Raw genomic sequence first — 20,511 nt, forward strand, 5'->3', positions numbered from 1 at the left:
AGTTATATATAATTAAGAAATCTGGAACATGACTATTTGTCACACACAGCAGAGTGACTGTGCTTAATGTATCTTATCTACATTAACTCTGCCACTCTGGTGAATTTTTTAAAATATTTTTTTAGTTGTAGATGGACACTTTATTTATTTATGTGGTGTTAAGGATCAAATTCATGTGCCTCACACTTGCTAGGTGGGTGCTTTACCCCTAAGCCACAACTCCAGCCCTACTCTGGTGAACTTGTAATATAATGTTTGGCAAAAAATAAAGCACATTAGATAAGAAGTGCTAAAAAGTTAGAGCTATAAGGATTAAAGACTATTATTATTATTTATTTTGCAGTATTTGGGGAATCAAACCCAGGGCAAATAAATACTCTACTATGAAGCAACAACATTGCCAATACTTTTTAGTTTGAGACAGGGTCTCTCTAAATTGCCCAGGCTGGCCTTGAATTTGTGATCCTCCTGCCTCAGCCTCCCAAATAGCTGGGATTATAGGCATGTGTCACCATGTTCAGCAAGACAATTTTGAGTTTTAAAAAGCATTTAGTAGAAATCTTTCTTTGAAAGATCTTTGAGTGTGTGCTATATACTTATATACATATATAAATGAGCATACATCTAGGTTGTTCCTTTTATGAGAATAAAATAGTGATAGGTGTAGCTACAGTTGTGAACAGGTAAATTACTTGGACTAATATCTCTGTGGGTTAGGTTTCTATTCATTTGGGAACTCTCTCACAGGTACATCTTTCAGGCTACCTTCTGTGGTCCTCTGACCATTAACCGTTCATGATGCCAAATCTCTGGCTTGACCCAGGTCAGCATGAAAGCTTTGGTCCTCTTTGTGCTTCTACTTCCCCACTCACCCACACAGACTATTACATTCTTTTCTTGTTTCCTCCAGACTGCTAATGATAACTTTGAATACCTACGTTGGACATCATAACCCTGTGTAGGCGAGGGCAAGGCAGTTAATGAATCACAGTGTCAGGGCAGAAGGTTCAGATCCTCTGTTATTTAAAGTACAAAATGAAATAAAAGGCATTTTTAGAAAAGCCTGAGAATAATTCAATTGCTGTAAAACAATGTATATCTTCTATATTTTTATTTTTTAGAGAGAGAGAGAGAAAATTTTTTTAATATTTATTTTTTAGTTTTCGGTGGACACAACATCTTTGTTTGTATGTGGTGCTGAGGATCAAACCCAGCGCCCCACGCATGCCAGGCGAGTGCACTACTGCTTGGGCCACATCCCCAGTCCTATATCTTCTATTTTGAGACTTTTAAAAAAGTTCTTCCAATGAGGACACATATTACATGAAAGATTGACTGCATAAGATTATCCCATTTAAGATTCTTTGGGTACAAGTTACAGAAACCAACTCCAGCTCCTGCAGAAGAAGCGGGCATTATCACATGGCAGGACACTCTTCCACCTGGCTCTGGGAAGGTGAAAACAGGGACACGGACACCTGTGATCTCTCTCCTATTTGCGTCTCTGCTTTTTTTTCCTTTTCCTTTCTGCGGATCAGTATTCTGCTTCTCAGATGTCTAGGTGGGACGTGCTGCCCGCCAACTCCTGGTCCATGCTACAGTTTCACCCTTTCTGCATTCAGCTTACTGTTTCAGCCCCAAATCCAAAAGTCTCGAAACAGAATCAGATTGGTCTAGCTTGGGTCAGTGGTCCACTCTTGTTTCACTCAACTGGCTGTGGTATGTGTGGGTATGTGTGGCTCTGAGCCCACACTGTGGCCTGGGGGCAGGGCTCGGGGAAATGAGAATCTTTTTTTTTTTTTTTTTTGATACTGGGAATTGAATCCAGGGACACTTAACCTGTGATTCACATCCCCAGCCCTTTTTGTATTTTACTTAGAGACTGGGTCTCACTAAGTTGCCTAGGGCCTTGGTAAGTTGCTGAGGCTGGCTTTGAACTTGCAATCCTCCTATCTCAGCCTCTGGAGTCACTGGATTATAGGCATGTGTCACTGTGCCAGCTCTTCTTATAGTTTGGGGGAAGAAAACATTTGTCCCATATAGGTTGGTTTAATTAAGTTTTAAAAAATCTGTGTCTTGATTTTGTTACATGTAGAGAAAATGTTACAGTGAATTCTAGGATTTCAGGATAAGATGGGAGCTTATAGTAAAAGCTCATCTTTTGCATAAGCTTTGTAGTACTTTGAACCCTATTAGATCGTTACATTTCTTCCATGATTCTAAATTTCATAAAAATGCAAATTTTTCTGTCAGTAGGTTATATGCATTATTTATTTTATTTTTTTAATTATACAGGAAATACATGCTGACTACAAAAAATATTCTTAAAATCTTTAAGACTCACAGGTTAACCTTTTGCCCCCAGTTATATACTCCTCTGTAAAGGAGCTACTTTAACATTTAAGTACGAGTTTTCCTCTAAAAATTTATATGCACTTTTTGAGCAATGATCTATGATTTGACTTATGAGAAATTAAAAAAATTTTAAAACACCTATTTTTAAGGCTTAGCATGATTTTCAAAAACACATGACTTATTTTAGTTATATTTCATTTACTTTTCGGTAAGTAGATACAATTTTTCAAAGATGTAGTCAATTCCCCAAGTTTTATGTCTTTCTTCAAAAGTGTCGACCTTCTCAAGGCAAAGAATATTGCATTTTGTACCTAAAACGAGAAAGGGTCACACGTCAAAATTCTGTGAAGCAATAGTTAAATTATAGAACCAGCCCAGGTGTCCATCAATGGACGGATGAATGAAGAAACTGTGGTACATATACACATGGAGCTTATTTGGCCATAATGAAAAGAGAAATCATGTCTTTTGCAGGGAAATGGATGGAACTTGAGAATATTATATTAAGTGAGATAAGCCAAACTCAGAAGGTCAAGGGTCGCATGTTTTTCTCATATGTGGAAGCTGGGGAGGAAAAAGGAGAAGAAAGGTAGTGAGGGGGGGGTCTCATGAAAATCAAAGGGAGATAGGTAGAGGAAAGGGACCGAGGGGAAGGAGGAGGAGAGGAAAGGGGGAGTGCCGGGGAGTGACGCTGAACAAATTATACTGACACATTGTGTGCACACGTGTGAATATGTTACAGCAAGCCCTGCTCTTACATACAACTATATAATGCACCAATAAAAAACGTGGGGAAAAGCTGAAGAATGTCATGAGGGTGCTTCTAATTTCACCTCACATGATTTTAAAGGGAGTGTGCACTGAGGCTCTTTCTCTTCTGTTTAATGCAAAATAGGAAATGCTAAAAACAAACTCTGGGCTCTGAATTGTTATCAATTACAACTCCCAAGAGCAACAGTGAACATACCACCTCTGTAGAAGAGTTCAACTGTTTTAACACCAAGCATATAGCCAAAAAGCCATGTTATAGAGATTGGTTCCTTTTCTAGGAGACAACAGTTTTCAATAAAATGGTCTCTGTCTTTTAAATTCCATAGGCTTTAATCACATACTAATAGTTTACTAACAGCTCAAAACAGTTATCCGTGGACTTAAAAAGTTACAGCCTAACTTACCAAACAACCTTTGAATTTCAGTATCTGGTACATAAAATGGTGGGCCTAGGAAAAAGAGAAACAGGGTGAAGAATGATTCCTATAAACCTGACTCTGAAGAGCAATGAGCGCCCCAGGCTTACCTCCACCTGTTCCCCATGGCTCAGTTGTACCTGCTCTATACACAACTCCATCATCCAAATAGGTGAGGATGTACATGTTCTGTTTTTTTGTTGTTGTTGTTGTTGTTTTTTGTATTTTTTTTTTTTTTTTTGCGTATCTCATACAAAGAAGAAAACTGGGATATTGAGGGAATGACCTTGTTACACATCCATTTGAGTGTAGATAAAATAGAGGCTGAACCAGCATGGATCTTGAGAACATGGAAATCAGGGTGGAGTCCATTAGTAAATTCCTTTGGGGTTTCTTGTCTTCTGGGCATTGATTTTCTACCTCCTGCACCCACTCACTTTCTGTATGCTCCTCCTCCTCCGCTGTGGGGTACAGAGTGTACTAGAAACCTTCCTTTTGCCTTTTAAGAGAGACTCCACCCCCAGACAGAGCCCGCTGGGACTCCTTCCCACGGGCCCTTCTGCGGCCTCTGTTCATGAATGGAATTCAGATTAGATTAGCAGAACTAACTCTGCCTCCAATAGCTTCTATTTCCATCCAACTGTCTCAGACTTAATTAGGGGCACTGGATCTCATCTCTTAATGAGTTTTTTTAGACCTAATTTATCAGACAGAAAAAAAGACTAACATATGCAAATATTTATATAACAAGGCTCTTTTTAAAAAGCTCGACTAAAAATCCAAAAGGGGATTCTTAAAAATTAAAAGTCTATGTATTTGGTTTTCACTTCTCCCTGAAAATTAAAGTCCGGACATGACAAATGTTAAGTTTCAGTGTCCAGACAAAATGAGTCTAGGAGAAAACATCCCGTTCGTAGATTCAAAACAAAGGGAGCCATAATGGGATGCAATAGATAAATTGTAAATTTGGGTTTAGAGATTTTCCTGCCCACCCTTTCATTTCTTCCCCAGCTGGTCCTGTGAGGGGGCACCTGTGTGTGTGCATAAGCACCTGCCTGGCGCACTGCCACACCACCATGATATGGCTATGCAATATCCATGGCAGGGCAACCAAATCTCCCCTTCCTTCCACTCCAGCGCTTATAAGGTTTCTCTTGTATATTAGGATCGTCCATTTTCCTTTTCAATTATAGTTTGAGTATAAATCGTAAATAAAATGTGAAAGGAATATACGGAAAACATGTATAATATGGGAATAGGAAAAAAATGATCATTCCCATTAGCCCAAAGTAGAATTATCTTCATGCATACAAGTAATATGTTTCCCTTGAAGTAAACTAGACCAAAAAGTTCTTATTCATGTCAGAGAATTAAACAGAATATTAGGGGGAAAAAAAAATAAAACCAACTTTACCTGCATGTTTTGTTGGATCATAAGAAAGAACGGCCAGGAGATACTGAAACTTTTCTTTTAGTAGGGACAACATGACGTCCGCATAGCTAAAGAGGACACAGGAAGGTTTAGGATACATTCCTCTGGGGACCTGAGGCAGGGCAGGAAGCCTGCGCTCATTTCCATCAACACACCCAAGTTAGTTCTCATTCTAAACGCAGGAAATGGGTCCAGCAAATTATGGCCCTGTCTAAAGTGGACGAGGAAAAAGAGAGCCAAGTTGCAGGCTGCTCCCAAGGACTGCGTTGCCTCAGTACTCAAGGAGGTGGCTCCCAGGCCAGGTCAGGGCTCAGCGTCACCCGGGCATGCACTCACTGAAAGGACAGATGCTGAGCTCTGTCCACAGGTTGACTCAGCAGGTTTGCTATGAGGCCGAGGATGCTGCAGTTTAACAAGTGTCCTGGGTGCCTGGCCCTTCCTCCAGGACATGCGTAGGAGATACAAACTCAACCCCTTTCCTCTAATCTGCTGGGAGAGACAAGACCTCCACGCAGGTAAAAACTCAAGGTGGAGCTGGGAAGAGCACATGCATGAGGCCCTTGGTTTGATTCCCCAGCACTGCCAAAACAAAAGGAAAAAGAAAAAAACATTAAAGTGTGCACGGTGGCACACACCTATAATCCCAGTGGCTTGGGAGGCTGAGGCAGGAGGACTGCAAGTGCAAAGCCAGCCTCAGCAATGGCGAGGCCCTGAGCAACTCAGTGAGACCCTGTCTCTGAAACACAAAATAGGGCTGGGGATGGGGCTCAGTGGCTGAGTGGCCCTGAGTTCAGTCCCCAGTACCCGTCCCCCAAAAAGCATTCAAGGTGGCCTGAGATTAAAGTCCTCCAACTGTGACACAAGCCATGAGTGCTACTGGAATGGTCCTTGTAGGTGCCTCAGGGAGCAGGTGACACCACTTTCCAGCTATGTCTTGGTCCAGAGGGGGGACAGGACCCCAACAGACCCATCAGTAGATGAACCAGGAGCCGGGGCTGGGCTGGGGCAGGATAGTGAGGGGAACTACCAGGTGGCTCCACTTGGGAACTGAATTAGGAGAGGAGGAAAGCTAGGTGGTGGTGCTTGGCAAGCGTGCATTGTGCTACTTTATCAGAGAATCTTACGGTAAGAATCACACCATGCCACGCTCTGGGGAAAGAGCCAGACATGCCACACCTGGTCTGCCCTTGGCCTGCCCTTGACATCCAGTTTGCTCCCCATGCCTCAAAGAAGAGGAGGCACATCCTGCCAGAGTGGGAAGTTTTGACATTTATCAGAATTGAGTTTAGTATATGAGAATGCTGTTTTATGGAGAAGAAAGTGTCTCAGGTGATGCTGAGTTGATAAAGGCCACTTGAGTCCCATGTGAAAGGCAAAGCAGACATTGGAACTGTGGTGTAGATACTTGGGGGAAAGAATAGGGCTGGAAATATAAAAAATCATAAGGGCAAAGGCCAGGTACAATTTATTCATTTGTTTCCCCCAGCACTGGACATAGTATAAATTTAGAGCATAGTAGGAACTGAACACACACTTACTGAACACATGAATGACAGTAATAGAACTGATCCACAAGGAGTCAGTACCTGAGAGGAAGCAGGGCGGGGTGTGGCTCAGTGGGGGAGGACCTGCCTAGCAGGTGCAGGGCCCTGGGTGCCATCTCCAAAAGGGTTGGGGCTTGGAGGGAGAAGGTGGCAATAGGCCTATGCTGGTTTGCTAGACACTTGTCTTTTTTCTTTCCAAAAAAGAAATGACTGATGACAGAGAAGGAAAAGCCAGAACATGAAAGAAAATTTCTGCTGTCTTATATTCTAACTTAAAAACATCAGGTTTGGCAATAAGCCTTCTCATGAGGTCAGTTTTTAAAAATCGAATTCTTATTTCGCTGATGTGGAGCCCAAACTTTCTGGACACATGTCAAAGAGTCTGTCTCCATACAATATTGACTCACTATCCAAGTAATAAGTGGTATTATTTGCATTGGAAAGTACGAGTCACGATCATATCTTCCTCATATGCCTTCTCAAATTTTAGTTTTTTTCCCTAGTAATATTAGGTATGATAAGAAACAAAACATCAATAACAAATGCTCTGGTAAAAACATCAGCCAATATTTGATATTCTTTGGAGAGTTAGCAGGGCACTTTCCACATATTTCATTTCCGTTAACACCCACGCTTTGAGGTGGTCGGATGCAGGGTGTGGATTTTAAAGCCACAACAATGAGAGTTAGAGCTCAGCTCCGTCTGTACTAACTGATGAGTACTTTAGTCTCTTTGAGTTTGGTCTCCTCATCACTGTTACAACACATCCCTCCCAGGCCTTTAGATGGACCCATGGTTTGATCTGGAGTGTCCCCCAAGCTCATGTGTTGGAGTCTTGGGCTCAGATGTGGCAATATTGGGAGGAGAGGCCTTTGGAGGTGACTGGATCACAAGGGCTCTGACCTCGGTGGGTTTACCATGTATGAAATCGTAGCTTAATGGGCTACTGCTGGTGGTGGGAGCTTCAGGAAGTTGGGCCGGTGGAGGAAGTAGTTCGTTGTGGGTGTGCCCTTGAGCTGTCCTCAGCCCCTTCTCTGTCCTCTCTGCTTCCTGACTACGAAGAAGTGAGCAGTTTTCCTCCGCCACATGCTTTGTCATGATGCTTGCCTCACCACAGGTGTACGGGCAATCTGGCCAAGTGACCATGAACTGAGACCTTTGTGAGCCACAGTCAATCCTTTGAATTGATTTATCTCAGGCATTTTGTCCCAGCAAAATAAAGCTGGCTAATACAGGTGAATTGAATATGTCAAACAATGCCTGACAGAGGGCAAGTGTCCAAGAGGTGTTACTGGGCAATATTAGTGAGGCAATGAGGATGGTGTGCAGCGATATTCCATGTTTGCAGAGGAGTAAACACAGAGGCCAAGTTGAGTACTTTGACCAGGGCAACACAGCATAAAAGTGACAGAGCCACAGCCTTATATCTAGGTTCCTAGAGTGAAATCCTATAGTTTCCTGAAACTCAGTGGGTTTGTTAAAAAAAAAAAAAAAGAAAGAAAGAAAGAAACAAAAAACAAAATCCAAATCACTTACCGTTTACGATCACCTGGATTAATGGCCACTAATGCTCCTCTATCCCAAATCCTGTCAAATTTGCCAATATTTGCTCTACCAGAAAGACAGAGGGAGAAATTGCAACATTTTATGTATGAAAAGTCAAATCCTGAACAAGATGTACCAGTTCTCCATGGCACACGCTGGTGCTTCACCCAGCATCAAGGGATTAGGATCTCACGTCTGCTTTTCTTCATGGACTCCAGGGGTAGTTAATCCAGGTGTAGGGGCCTGTCCATTTCCTTATAGCTTAAGAGCCTGTGGCAGCGGTTTCCCTATTCTTTTATGACTCAGAAACACAAGGAGAAATGAAGGACAATGTGTGACAACTCTGCTCCCAGCCTCTGGCTCAGCTGTCAGAAATTTCAGATGGGATCTTGCCTCTGGTGAACCTGGCCATTCACTTCTGTGCAGGCCAGGAGCAGGGTAGAAGACACTGTCTCACTCCCCCTACCTTTTCCTATTTGCCTGGGTTTGGGAGCTGTCTCCTAGTTTGGGAGCTCTCCGAGACTATTAATGGACAGATAAGGAGTCTATAGGAAAAATAACTGCAGAACAGAGATTCAAATCAGTACCTCATGGAGTTTACACCAACAGTGACGAGAAGACCCCCGGCAAATAGAGTGACGAGAAGACCCCCGGCCCCCCGCCAGCACCCACTGTTTTGAAAGCATAGATGCAGAATTCAGTCTTACCTGGGAAGGTCAAAAATGCTGCAACAGTACAATGAAATATTCCCGGAAGAACTCTGTAATGAAACAATGAAAAATTTTTTTTCACTTAGTTAAGGTGTATTTGAATGCCACGGAAGAAAAAGAAGTTCCAAAAAAAGCAAAGGTGGCAGAGAGAGAATGAAATGCATAGTAAACACAGCAATTTTATTGTAGTTTAATTTACAATTAATTAATTTACAATTAATGAATTTAATGTACCTTATTTACTCTTTTAAAACCTCTGTTGGGTTCTTTAGGACCAACTCAAAGAGGAAAATCATAGAGTACAACCCTAAAGATCAGTGAGGTATTATATTTATATATATATTTAGTTGTAGATGGACACAATACCTTTATTTAATTTATTTATTTTTATGTTGTGCTGAGGATCAAACCCAGTGCCTCACACATGCCAGGCGAGCGCTCTACCACTAAGCCACAACCCTGGCCCTGACGTGTTATATGTTTTGAGGTTAAAATTCTAGTAATGCTTACTTGAGTAGGGTCCTGACATTTTTGCCCTGCTATAGATAAATTTGCAGCTCAATCAGGCCTGCTGATATAGACAGATTTTTTAATTGGTGCATTATGGTTGTACACAGTGATGGAATTTGAGTTACCTGTTTGTACTTGCACCTAATATAAAAGTACAGTTTGGCCAATATCACTCCACAGCAGTTCCCCCTTCCCTTCCCTTCCCTTCTCCCACCCCCTGCTCTGATCTCCCTCTGATTTTCATAAGATCCACCCCCCACCACAACCATTCTTTCTCTTTTTCCTCTCTAGCTTCCATATATGAAAGAAAACACAACCCTTGACCTTCTGAGTTTGGCTTATTTCGCTTGACATAATGGTCTCAAGTTCCATTCACTTTCCTGCCAGTGATGTACTCTCATTTTTTCTTATGGCTGAATAAATACCACATTTTCTTTATCTATTCATCTATTGACAAATACGTAGGTTGGTTCTATAGTTTGGCTATTGTGAATTGTGCTGCTATAAACATGGGTGTGCATGTACCTCCACAGTATGATGATTTTGATTCTTCAGGATAAATACCAAAGAGTGGGATAGCTGGTCATATTGTAGTTCCATGCCTAACCTTTTGAGAAACCTCCATACTGATCTCCACAGTGGTTATATTAATTTACAGTCCTACCAACAGTGTGAAAGTGCATTTATTATTGTTTGTTCTCTTGATGACTCCACTCATACATATTTAAAATGTTATTCAGGAAAAGTGTGTTTGTGCTGCCGCCCCCATTTCTCAATCACTCCACCATGAGCACTTGTTGACTGAGCACTTGGGGACAGGAGGGGACCTATCCTGAACTCTAGGTAATGCATGTGAGTTTGACTCAGTCTCTGACTGCAGAGAAACAGGATGACAGAGAAACAGATGGCCAGTTTGGTTGTGGTGTGTGCCCGAGGACAATGTGAACACAGAAGACAGAGCAAGGGGCTTTCCGGGATCCTTGGGGCAGGGTGAACAAGAGGGAGCCTCAGATGGTGTCCTGATGTATCTGCTGACATCAAAGTGGGGGCCGGGGGTGCACTCCAGGGAGAGCAACACGATGCAGACCTGGGAGCTGGGAATGCAGGGGAGGGCCGTGTAAGAAAGGTACATCAGGATGCGCCAGATTCGTTCGGAACCAAGGCACCAGTACAGGTTCCCAAGGAGAGGAGAGAAGGTCTTGAACACCAGCTTGGAAGCTCTGTGGGGGTCGTCCAGAGGGTAGGGGACGCTGGAGGCTGGAAAAACAGCCAGTGGATCTCTACTTTGGTTGCAGACTGGAATCCCTGGGCAGCTTTAACCAGTATTGATGTTCCTGCCCCAGAAGACTCCAATTTAACTAACTTGGGTGACACTTGGGAACTTTTAAAAGACTCATGGATGATTTTAAATGTGCAGCCAGGGCTGGAAAGCACTGCCCTAAGAGGGGGTCTGGAAGCAGGCCTAGCTTCTTTGGACTAAGCAAACTCCCAGAATTCCTACATGATTGAGAACGGGTTGGAGGTGGGGTAACTTTAAAGCAAAGTGTTATCAAGTCTTGTACTGAACTGAGCAATAAATTTCAATATTTAGAAGAGAATTTGTGAGAGACTGGGTATACCAATGGACAATGGCCAGGCCATTTATGACAATGTGACTCTGAACCACAACCTGGGTCTACCTGGTTAATGACTGCCAGCTTCCCTGACACCTACCACCAGCCCTTCCAACTCTGACCTACCACAGCAAGTCAAATACACTCCCCAAGCAGCCACGCAGGATGGCCATCCTAGATGCCCACCTAGCACATCCCCAGGCCAAAAGCCTCCGGTCAGTACACACGAGGAGGCCTTTCCCCCACTATCATGTTTTCCTGCTCCTCTGCAGCCTTTGAGTCTCTGCTAAACACAAGTGGCTGACTCCCTCTTAAAATCAGCCTCTGCTGTCATCTGGGTGGGTTTTTTTTATTTCTCCATTATTACTGCAAGCTAGAGGCATAGTTCCACTGGATCAGGGTGATGACAACCCCCAGAGCCATCGTCTCCAGCCCTAACACCACCCCTTTCCTATCCTTCAACTCATCATCCCCAGAATAGAACTCATTTTCTCTGCTCTTCAACTTGCCGCTTTATTCTCCACCACCTGACTAGTTAGTTACCCGAGCTAGAAATCCCTTTATCCCGGCTCAGGCTCCAAACCCTGCCAGTGACACTGCAAATGTTGCTTTAATTCATCCTGTGCGCTCCACATGCCTCATTCTTCTCCCGCAGGCCTTCAAGATCTCCTTCCTGGGCCACTGCCACACCCTCCTACCTCATCTCTTGTTGGGAGGCTACCTCCCTTCAAGTAAATTCCCATGAAGGCATAAAGGTGATCCATCTCCAATGGAAATCTGGCCCTGTCCTGAGCCTACTTAAACCCCACTGTGCAGAAGCAGTGCTGACTTCCTGGGGATCTGAGATCAGGGACTCAAGCCCTGCCTTTTCCCAGGCTTGTCACCATGAGTCAGTAGGTACTCCAAGCTGGGCTGGGTCACTCCCTGTCATTCCCTTAATCCCCTAGGTCTTTAAGTTTTGTTCCATGCATTATGTAGTTTCATTTCTGTTTCTTTTTTCTCCTAAACTAAGAGATTTTTTTAGGGCAGGGACTATATCATCTTTTATTTCTTCAATGTCTGATACAGGTTTTGCCACCTAATAGATTCTCAGAAAAGGACTATTAATTTAAAAAGAAGGAGAAGGAGAAATAGAAAAAAAAAAAAAAAAAGGTTAGGGGTATAGTTCAGTGGTAGAGCATTTGCCTAGCATACATGAGGCCCTGTGTTCCGGTCCAACACCTAGTGTCTATGTGCGCACACACACACAGACCAAACCAAACTGTGCAGCTCAGTGCAGTGGAGTACAGAGAGACTTTGACCTCAGTTTTTGTATTTCTCTATGCCAATATATATATATGTGTATATATATATACATATATATATATATTTTTTTTTTTTTTTTTTGCTAGCTACCATCTATATTTTGAGGCCATAGCTCCTTACAGTATATAATTATATAATTTCTTACCAAGATCAAAACAAACCTTAAATACTTTGGTGCCAGGAATTTCAGCAATTGGTTCTTCTGAGTAAGAGAGGTTTTGCTCCATAAAAAATTCCCGTATCCCAAGTTCACTGATTTCCACACCAACTACACTGTGTCCCCGGTCAGCAAACCTACAAAAAACAACATATTTATACTTACACTCCAAATAAAATACTAAATAAAGGCACATACCTCAATAAACATGTTTTCTTTAATTTTAAGGGATTCATATATATTTAGGTTCATGAGGTTCCACAAGACTTGAAAGACAGGGGATCTATGTATTTTCAAACCTCCTGTTAAGTAGAATTCTGCAAAGTTGACTTATATGACTTTAGTAAAAAATAAAATTTGGAATGTTGAATATTGATTTAAACCTATGTATCTGACTTGAGGAAATGTTTTCAATGTCCCTAAATCCATCTTTCCTGTTGAGAGCCACAGCCAAAGGGGCCCCAGCAAATTTCCAGCTGATTGGCTAACCACGGCCCCAGTAAACTTCCAACTGCCAGCTGATTGGCTCCTCTGCGGTGATGCTCCTTGGGCTGTTTCCCCGCCCTTTCAGACCACGGAGCTGCTCATTGGGGGACTCTTTTGGCTCCACCCACAAGACCCAGCCAATCGGCCTCAAGAGTGGGAGGAGTGGGGGTTGGGAAGCCAGTAGTGGCAGTTGGGTTCTGAGGGAATTCCTGAAGAGCTCTGTGGTGTGCCGTGTGCGTTCTAAAAATAAAGTTCGTTCCTGCTTGATAAGTGGCTCCTGAATTGTGCCCAGCCAGACTGCGGCACGTTCCGTTAAAACACTGCGTGTGGAGGACAGGTCTATATCTGTGCGGCTCAGTGCAGTGGCCATTAACACATTGGCTACTGAACAGGGGTCTGATGGAGGAACTGAAATTTTTTTTGGTGGGGAACTGATTTTTAAATTTTATTTAGTTTAAACATATAAAGCCACTGTGATGAGTAGCTACTATATTGGAGCACACAGCTCTAGAACATTAGCTTCCATTTCTATAATTATCTCATTTTCATTTATTTATAATAAATATCCTAATTTTTTTTATCAGCATATGCAACTAACATTTTCCTGGCAAGCTAATTATAGAAATCACAATTTTGGGATCTTGGACACTGGAGAAAATAGTATCAACTGCTGGGTTTCTGATCTCGCAACTTAAAGGCTTAGGGGTCACTCCAGGTAAACTGGGCTGACTGGGCTGTGCAAAATAACCACACAAGAGACACAAATACCTTTTTTTTTTTTTTTTTAAGAGAGAGAGAGAATTTTAATATTTCTTTTTTAGTATTCGGCGGACACAACATCTTTGTTTGTATGTGGTGCTGAGGATTGAACCCAGGCCGCACGCATGCCAGGCGAGCGCGCTACCGCTTGAGCCACACCCCCAGCCCACAAATACCTTTTTCTTCGGGGTCGTTATGATGGCTCCTCTGACCTTAAGGGTCCTCAGGAAGAGAGGGCGAGAGCATGCGCTGACCCCTTTTATTGAGGAGAAGTATTCAAATGAGGCAAGGGGTCAGGTTTCAGGGGGCTGAGTCTATATCTTCATGGTGTCCACTGTCAGCAAGTTGACTGACACCTGAGTAGGCCACACCCAAGGGCACAGTAAGAGAAGGGGACACAAGGCACTTCCATGGAAGATTCTATCCTAAACAGGGCAAGGGGTTATATTACAAAGGAACAGGTGAACATAGCTTCACCCATGGGGCTGTAGCAAGACACACCCATGCATGAGACACGGACCCTTGGACCCAAGAAGGGTGGGGAAAGCTCTGCCACATTTCTACGACTGAGCACCTCAGCACCCAGCCAGGGAGTGTGACTCAGTCATGGGTGAGGTTGGTCTCCCACAATCAACAGCATGAATACCTTGGCGCAGTAATAAGGTTAGGTCCAATTACATAAGAATAGTCAGTTCTGCTGCAGTGTGACACATGCTTTCCTAAAAATCGTTACGGTATGCAAAATTGTGCATGCCATGCAGTCACATGGCTGATGGAAATGTGGGGGTTAGGGAACATTTAAAAACTGTACAGTGCCACAGTAAACAGAAACAAGGCAGGAACCTGACAATAATGGGTTCACACATGTGAAATGGTTAAGAATAGATAAATACTGCCACCTGGGACTTCCCCTTGAAAAAGACCTAAAGTTTTCTTGTAGAGGTGGGCACTGGCAGGGCTGCGATTTGTGAATTATTGGGAAGTGATGGAGGAGTGTTACTGGAAATCAAATGGAAACTTGCAGCACTGGTGAGCACAACATAGGCTCATAGCACCTGGGGTAAACTGAGGCTGCAGGTGGTGCTGGGGTGTGTGTGCAGGCACGTGCTGTCTGCTCAGAACACGTTGGAGCACTCTTCTGCTTTTGCCTAACGTTTCTTGCAGACGAAATCACCAGAAAGCAATTGGAAAAATCATGCAGTGCTCTAATTGTTCCCCAGAATATCAGTTGAGTTAGAACAAAATTCACATTTTCAAAACAAGAACAAGACTGACTGTTACCTATTATCTACACAAGAGCACACCCTTTCAACCAGGGCAGAGCATGAACTGTTTGCAGTTCCAAAATGAAACATACTAACTGCTTCTCTTGTATTTCCTAGGAAATTTGTGAACTAATACACAGGGAATATTTTTTCATTTTCCATACATTTTTTGAAATTATACAATATAAACAAAGAAAGTATCCAAATTTGCTACATTTCGCCCCTCATTCAACACATGGAAAAATGAAGCATGTTCTACAACAGAGTGGCATTAAAACAAAACAAAACAAAAACAAAAGCCTAAATAGCTTAAACATTTCATTTTGATGCTTATGGTCAAGTTGATCTATTCACATCTAATGTCTATATAGATTTCGAACATGGACTAGTTAAATAAATGAAAACTTCTCTAATATAATAACTTACATGTCACCACAGTAGCTCAGTTCTGTTATGTCATCATTATTATATTTTGCAGTGCTGGGGATTGGACCCAGGGTTTTGTGCATGCTAGCAAGTGCTCTACTACTGAGCTATAATCCCAGCTCCACATGGCTTTAGACCAAAAAATATTCAACAACCACACTTAACTGGTTTATTCCTCATATTGTTTTCCTAATGTTGCCTAAAATCCCAGCTAGAGCTACACTGTACCATTTATAACAATATCAATAAGACAATCTGTTTATAGAGTTAATATAAACTATTTGCAAATAGTTTCCAAAGTAACTCTGTCTTCTGGTTCAGTGAGGTGGTCAACACCTACATCTAACAATAGAGAGAAATGTCCTCAAGTTCATGGCCACATTGGATCTTAAGCCACAGCACCCATTTAACACATTCTCTCTTTCTCTCCTGCTCCTTTTGTGATGCTGGGAATTGAACCCAGGTCCTTGTGCATGTGAGGCAAGCACTCTACCAACTGAGGTATGTCCCCAGCCCTTAACATACACTCTTATCTATAAGTTGAAAGAGTGAGAGCTGTCAAAATTCTGCCATCTTTATTGAAAAACCAACTATAAATATACCTTTGCTCCATGGATAGTCACTGATGATAGAGGGAACAGAACATTTTTACTCTATTTTGCCTTTACTATATTTTGTATTTAGTAGTCTTTTTTCTTTCCTGCTTAATGATCAAATTTCTCAACATTTAAGCTTAAAAATGAAGATGTCTTGGCAGGTAAGCTTGTGTGTGTGTGTGTGTATTATTAAAACAGAGTTCTGTACAGAAAACAAATTCCAGGTTCCTGACTTTTAGGGTAACCCACAGTAACAGGGTTAGGGTTAGGGTTAGGGTTCATCTCTATTTCAAATACCTAAAGTTAATTTAGGTTAATTCCTAAACTACCTACAATAATGAAACCATGCTCAAAGATACTGGGTTTTCTCCCCTGCTGGTTCCAAACTAATTTTTTTCCTTTGAAATGTAATACAAAAAACCTGTGTCTGCTTCCTTTATTACTGTTTGAAAATATTGCGCATATTACATAACTATCAATAAAAGTCTACTAAAAATAAAGAATTCCTCTGCATTTCTTGAGGATGATTTTTTTTTTTTTTTGGTACTGGGGATTGAACCCATGGGTGCTCTCCCACTGAGCTACATCTCCAGCCATTTTATTTTTTGAGACAGGGTTTCACTAAATTGCCCAGGCTGGCCTTGACCATCCTCCTGCCTCAGTCTCCCTAGTAGCTGGGATTACAGACATGTGCCACTTTTTAACCTATATCCTGTTAAATATTCACTCAAAGAATTTATCGTGAAAGACCAGTATGTTGATGGAAATCTTCTCCTACCATTTCATCTCAACAGCTTTTCCACAAAGAGGGAAAAATACTCTTAGTCCACTCTCCCTTTTAAGAAAAGTATCCAAATGTTTCTTTAACAGCCTGCGGAGAGAGAAAAAAACAGTTGTTTGAATCAGAAGAAGATGTACACACAGATGACTTTTTATGCATCACCTCACTTAAAATTCTCTGAAATCTTAATGAGTAGGTAATGTTGTTATAACATTCACTTTACATATGAATGAACAGGACAGTTAAGTAACTGGTTTAGTCATCCTTCTAGTAATAAATGACTTACACACTGGGTTTTCCTGATCCGTAATTAAAATTAAAAATTTTTTTTTCTTGGTCAATGTGTTTTGAAAATTCTGTATTAATCTTCACATGTATATTAACAAAGAAAGTGTTGTGGAGAGGGAACTTTTGAACCTGTGGAGTTTTCAACATCTGTTTTATGGAAATTTCTCTAAATAACTTTAACTCTTACAGTTTAATTTCCTCTACGGACACGTGGCTCTTCTAAGGCCACCCCTAAGGCAGAGGTGATCTATAACAATGTTCTGGGATGATGCCTCAATTTTTATTCACTGAAAAAGTGATAATAATAATAATGATAATGAAAACAACATCTTTTGGATAGTGGGGTGTTGGCCTAGAACAAAGATTGTCTATAATGATCACTTAACCCAAATGGTTCCATAATTTGTCATTGCTTCTACAAAGACAAATACTGCTGCTAAGAAGTTGCTTGATATTCTAGTTCCCATATTTTCTCTTCCTTTCTCTTCTTCACCATACAGAAGAACAATAGAATACATGTGACTGGAAATCTGTCAAAACACCCCCACTTTGGAGTATACAGAGATGGTACTTCAGCATCTGCTTTGTATGGGCCTGCATGACCATAGATAGATGCTACCAGCAATTTGTTTTTATATGTAGTTTTAGTTGTAGGTGGATACAATACCTTAATTTTACTTTTATGTGATGCTGAGGATCGAACCCAGTGCCTCACATGGCCCAGGTGAGTGCTCTACCACTGAGCCACAGCCCCCCCAGCCTTGCTACCAGCAATTTTATAAAGAAAGACATATCATAAATCTATGATGCCTTCAGTTGTAAGTCGCATCATTGTTTGTACTCTATGGGAAGAAAACAGATTGCCAATTCAATTATGACATGCCATAGATGCATTCTGATTTCAGAATTGATACGTATGACAAACTAAAAATGTGCCTCTTAAAAATCAGTCTAACAACTGATATTATTATTTCTGTTTCAAAATCAGTGTGTGATACAGAATTTCTCTTTCATAGAACAAACATATCTTACTGATGTCCTTGTTCTTGATGAAATCCAATTTTGTGGGTCACCCACTTGTCCTGCCATTCTTCCAGGGTTAGTATTCGGTTTTTCTGTACCTCCCAATCGGGGTACTCTTCAATATCAAGTGAAGTTCTTGTATCACTCATTGTGTATAATAGACACCTTTGTCTACAGGCAGATATCTCCAATTCCTAAATGGAAAATATGTGCAATGTTGTCATTTAAGGACCCTGCAATTCTACTACTAAACTCAATGAAAACCTAGTACCCCTGGGAGTATGGCTTCTAACAAATATTTTATAATTCAACAGAAAGTCATGCAAAAAATTACTTTTCAGTGAGTCTGATGGTAGAGGCATAACTCATGTTACACATTAGGAAAGATCTTTAAATAAATTGAATTATACCTTAACACTACAGTAAAAGAGAAGGATTTAAGCTTCAAAAAGGTAGGAAAAAAATCAGACATCACACAGTAACATTCATAAACTTAGAATTTTTTCTAGCATCTTAATTTTTAAAATTTTCATATTTATGTTTTAGTTTTCATCAATATTATAGTATACACAATTTGAAGAGTTTAACAGATTTGCTATGAAATAAGCAGTCCTTTTTCCCCATGAGAGGCAACCATCTTTAACTCTTTTAGCTGGGTCATGCTATCTTAAATTTGCATGTTTATTTTGTATCTTCTTAATTTGTTCATTTCTAGGTAGCATCTAGAGAAGATGAGCATTTACTTCTCTTACAAATTCCACACATTCATTCACACACACACACACACACACACACACACACACAAACCATCCTTCTCATCTTTCCTATCTTTCAAATATACTCGCAACATATTTTTGTTGAAATATTTGGTGTGTACATTATAACTAGGTAGGTTCAAAGTTTAACAAGATAGTATTCTATGATTACTTTTCCTTTTCTTCACAACTTTTGATTCTATAATGGTTTCTCTCATTTATAAAATTTCCATGAACTCACTAATTCAACTCCAAGTTCTGCCAATTGTCCTGGTTTCCCATCAATATATTCTCAATTCTTAATCATCAGATATGAGGATTAAATTCTGTTATTGGTGGGGTTTCAAGGAGGAGGCAAAATACATGCAGGGGTTCAGTATTTCATTTGTTCATCATAATCTTTATTTTTAAATAATTTTCTCCTAGCTTATTTTTTTTTTGCATGGGAAAATGCACACAAAGGGAACTGAGAAAAAGAACATATAAACATACCTGTAGGTCTATCAGAATGTACAAGGGAAATGTCCTTTCAATTTTGCAATATTAAGGACAAACACCATAATTCCAAAAATTCCCTTTAAATCATTAACGAAGCTAATTTGGTTTGGATTGAACTAGCATGTTATTATTGGCAGCTCAAACTTAATGATTTATTCATGAAATAGCAAACTTGCATAAAAGCAAGAATTTCAGGAAAAAGTTCCCCTTTTGTTGCACAATTTGGCTTCAGTGTTTTTAGGATTAAAGGAAAAGGCATATTTCAGGATTCACTTTTCAACAAATACTTGTTATCAAGTGGCTTTTGCAAAGCCTTGAAGATATCAGAAGGGGTCAGTTTTCTGAGAGGCCTTGGGAAGTGTTCGATTATATTGGGTACACAAAAGCAAGAGAGTTGTAGGAACTGGATCCCTGAGTCCAGAGATCCCTCCTACAGAAGTTCTTTACTGAAACTAAATGGGAAGCACAGTCTATATCATTCACTAGAGCAATCCGGAATTACAAGACTCCATTCCTTTTCCCCAGACTTGAACTATAGTAATATCATAAATATCATCACTTCTTAATTCTAACAGCTTCTTAACGTGTACTCCACTTATCTAGGTCATTTCTTAAGAAATAATGTTTTTCAACGTGATATAAACGCAAAGTACAAGAATCAGAAAAGGCAAATTTCACAATGATCCCTTCTCATAAAAGTTAATTTCAAATGTGCTCATCGGTCGCCCAGGTCCTCCTTCACCTTAAAAAAATAAACCCTATTTCTACTTTAGTTACATTTTAATATTTTGTTGGATTGAGTAACTTCCCTAAGTCACACAAATTTTGAGTAAGGGCTTGGTGAAGCTTTTTACATACGCACACCCAAGGTAACACACCACTAAGCAGGCCTTAGAATATTCACGACTCCCAGCTTTCCCTGCCCCAAGGGCACAAGTCACTATTTTGGCAGTTTTTTCTTAAAACTCACCAATATAAACAGTGCTTCGTGCGTTCTCTTGAAATCATGGACTCAAGGACCGTGCACTACCTGACCTCTTTAGTACTATTGTTCGCTTAGGTTCCTTGACCCCATTTCAGGGCGCGGATGGCATCCGCGCTCCCGGTTCGCGAATTCGGGAAGGCTTCCAGGGGCGCAGGCACTCCAGGCAACACTCTCCTCCCCGCTCGCTAAGGGCGCCCCAGGACTCACCTCTCCGGTGCCGGGCTGCCTGTCTCTGCCTGCGTCCCTCCTCCCGCGGCTCTCCCTCCGGAGGGCCCCTCCTACTCCCCGAGG

General features: G+C 41.2%; 1 protein-coding gene across 2 annotated transcripts; it reads right to left on the reverse strand.

The window, feature by feature from the left end:
- Positions 1–1,199: 1,199 nt before the first annotated feature.
- Positions 1,200–20,496, reverse strand: Tpmt (thiopurine S-methyltransferase). 2 transcript variants are annotated; one of them, XM_076859257.1, is made up of 9 exons: positions 20,428–20,496; positions 17,992–18,176; positions 16,669–16,761; positions 12,363–12,495; positions 8,771–8,823; positions 8,055–8,129; positions 4,957–5,042; positions 3,531–3,575; positions 1,200–2,666 (listed from the first exon to the last, which is right to left on the reverse strand). In XM_076859257.1, the coding sequence occupies exons 2-9, from the start codon at positions 18,129–18,131 to the stop codon at positions 2,554–2,556; spliced, it is 738 nt and encodes a 245-aa protein (XP_076715372.1). In that variant the 5' UTR covers positions 18,132–18,176; positions 20,428–20,496; the 3' UTR covers positions 1,200–2,553. The 2 variants fall into 2 exon arrangements, with proteins under 2 accessions (XP_076715372.1, XP_076715373.1); XM_076859258.1 differs by lacking the exon at positions 20,428–20,496 and adding an exon at positions 20,206–20,421.
- Positions 20,497–20,511: the final 15 nt, after the last annotated feature.

The sequence above is a fragment of the Callospermophilus lateralis genome, chromosome 6 (genome assembly GCF_048772815.1).
Source record: "Callospermophilus lateralis isolate mCalLat2 chromosome 6, mCalLat2.hap1, whole genome shotgun sequence".
Classification (NCBI taxonomy): Eukaryota; Metazoa; Chordata; class Mammalia; order Rodentia; family Sciuridae; genus Callospermophilus; species Callospermophilus lateralis.

Coding starts and splice junctions, on each gene's coding strand:
- Tpmt (XM_076859257.1), bottom strand. CDS start 18,131: ATGAGTGATACAAGAACTTCACTTGATATTGAAGAGTACCCCGATTGG. Junction 12,496..16,668: donor AAAGCTGTTGAGATGAAATG/GTAGGAGAAGAT, acceptor TGTTTTTTGTAG/GTTTGCTGACCGGGGACACA. Junction 8,824..12,362: donor CTGGCACCAAAGTATTTAAG/GTTTGTTTTGAT, acceptor GTTTCATTACAG/AGTTCTTCCGGGAATATTTC.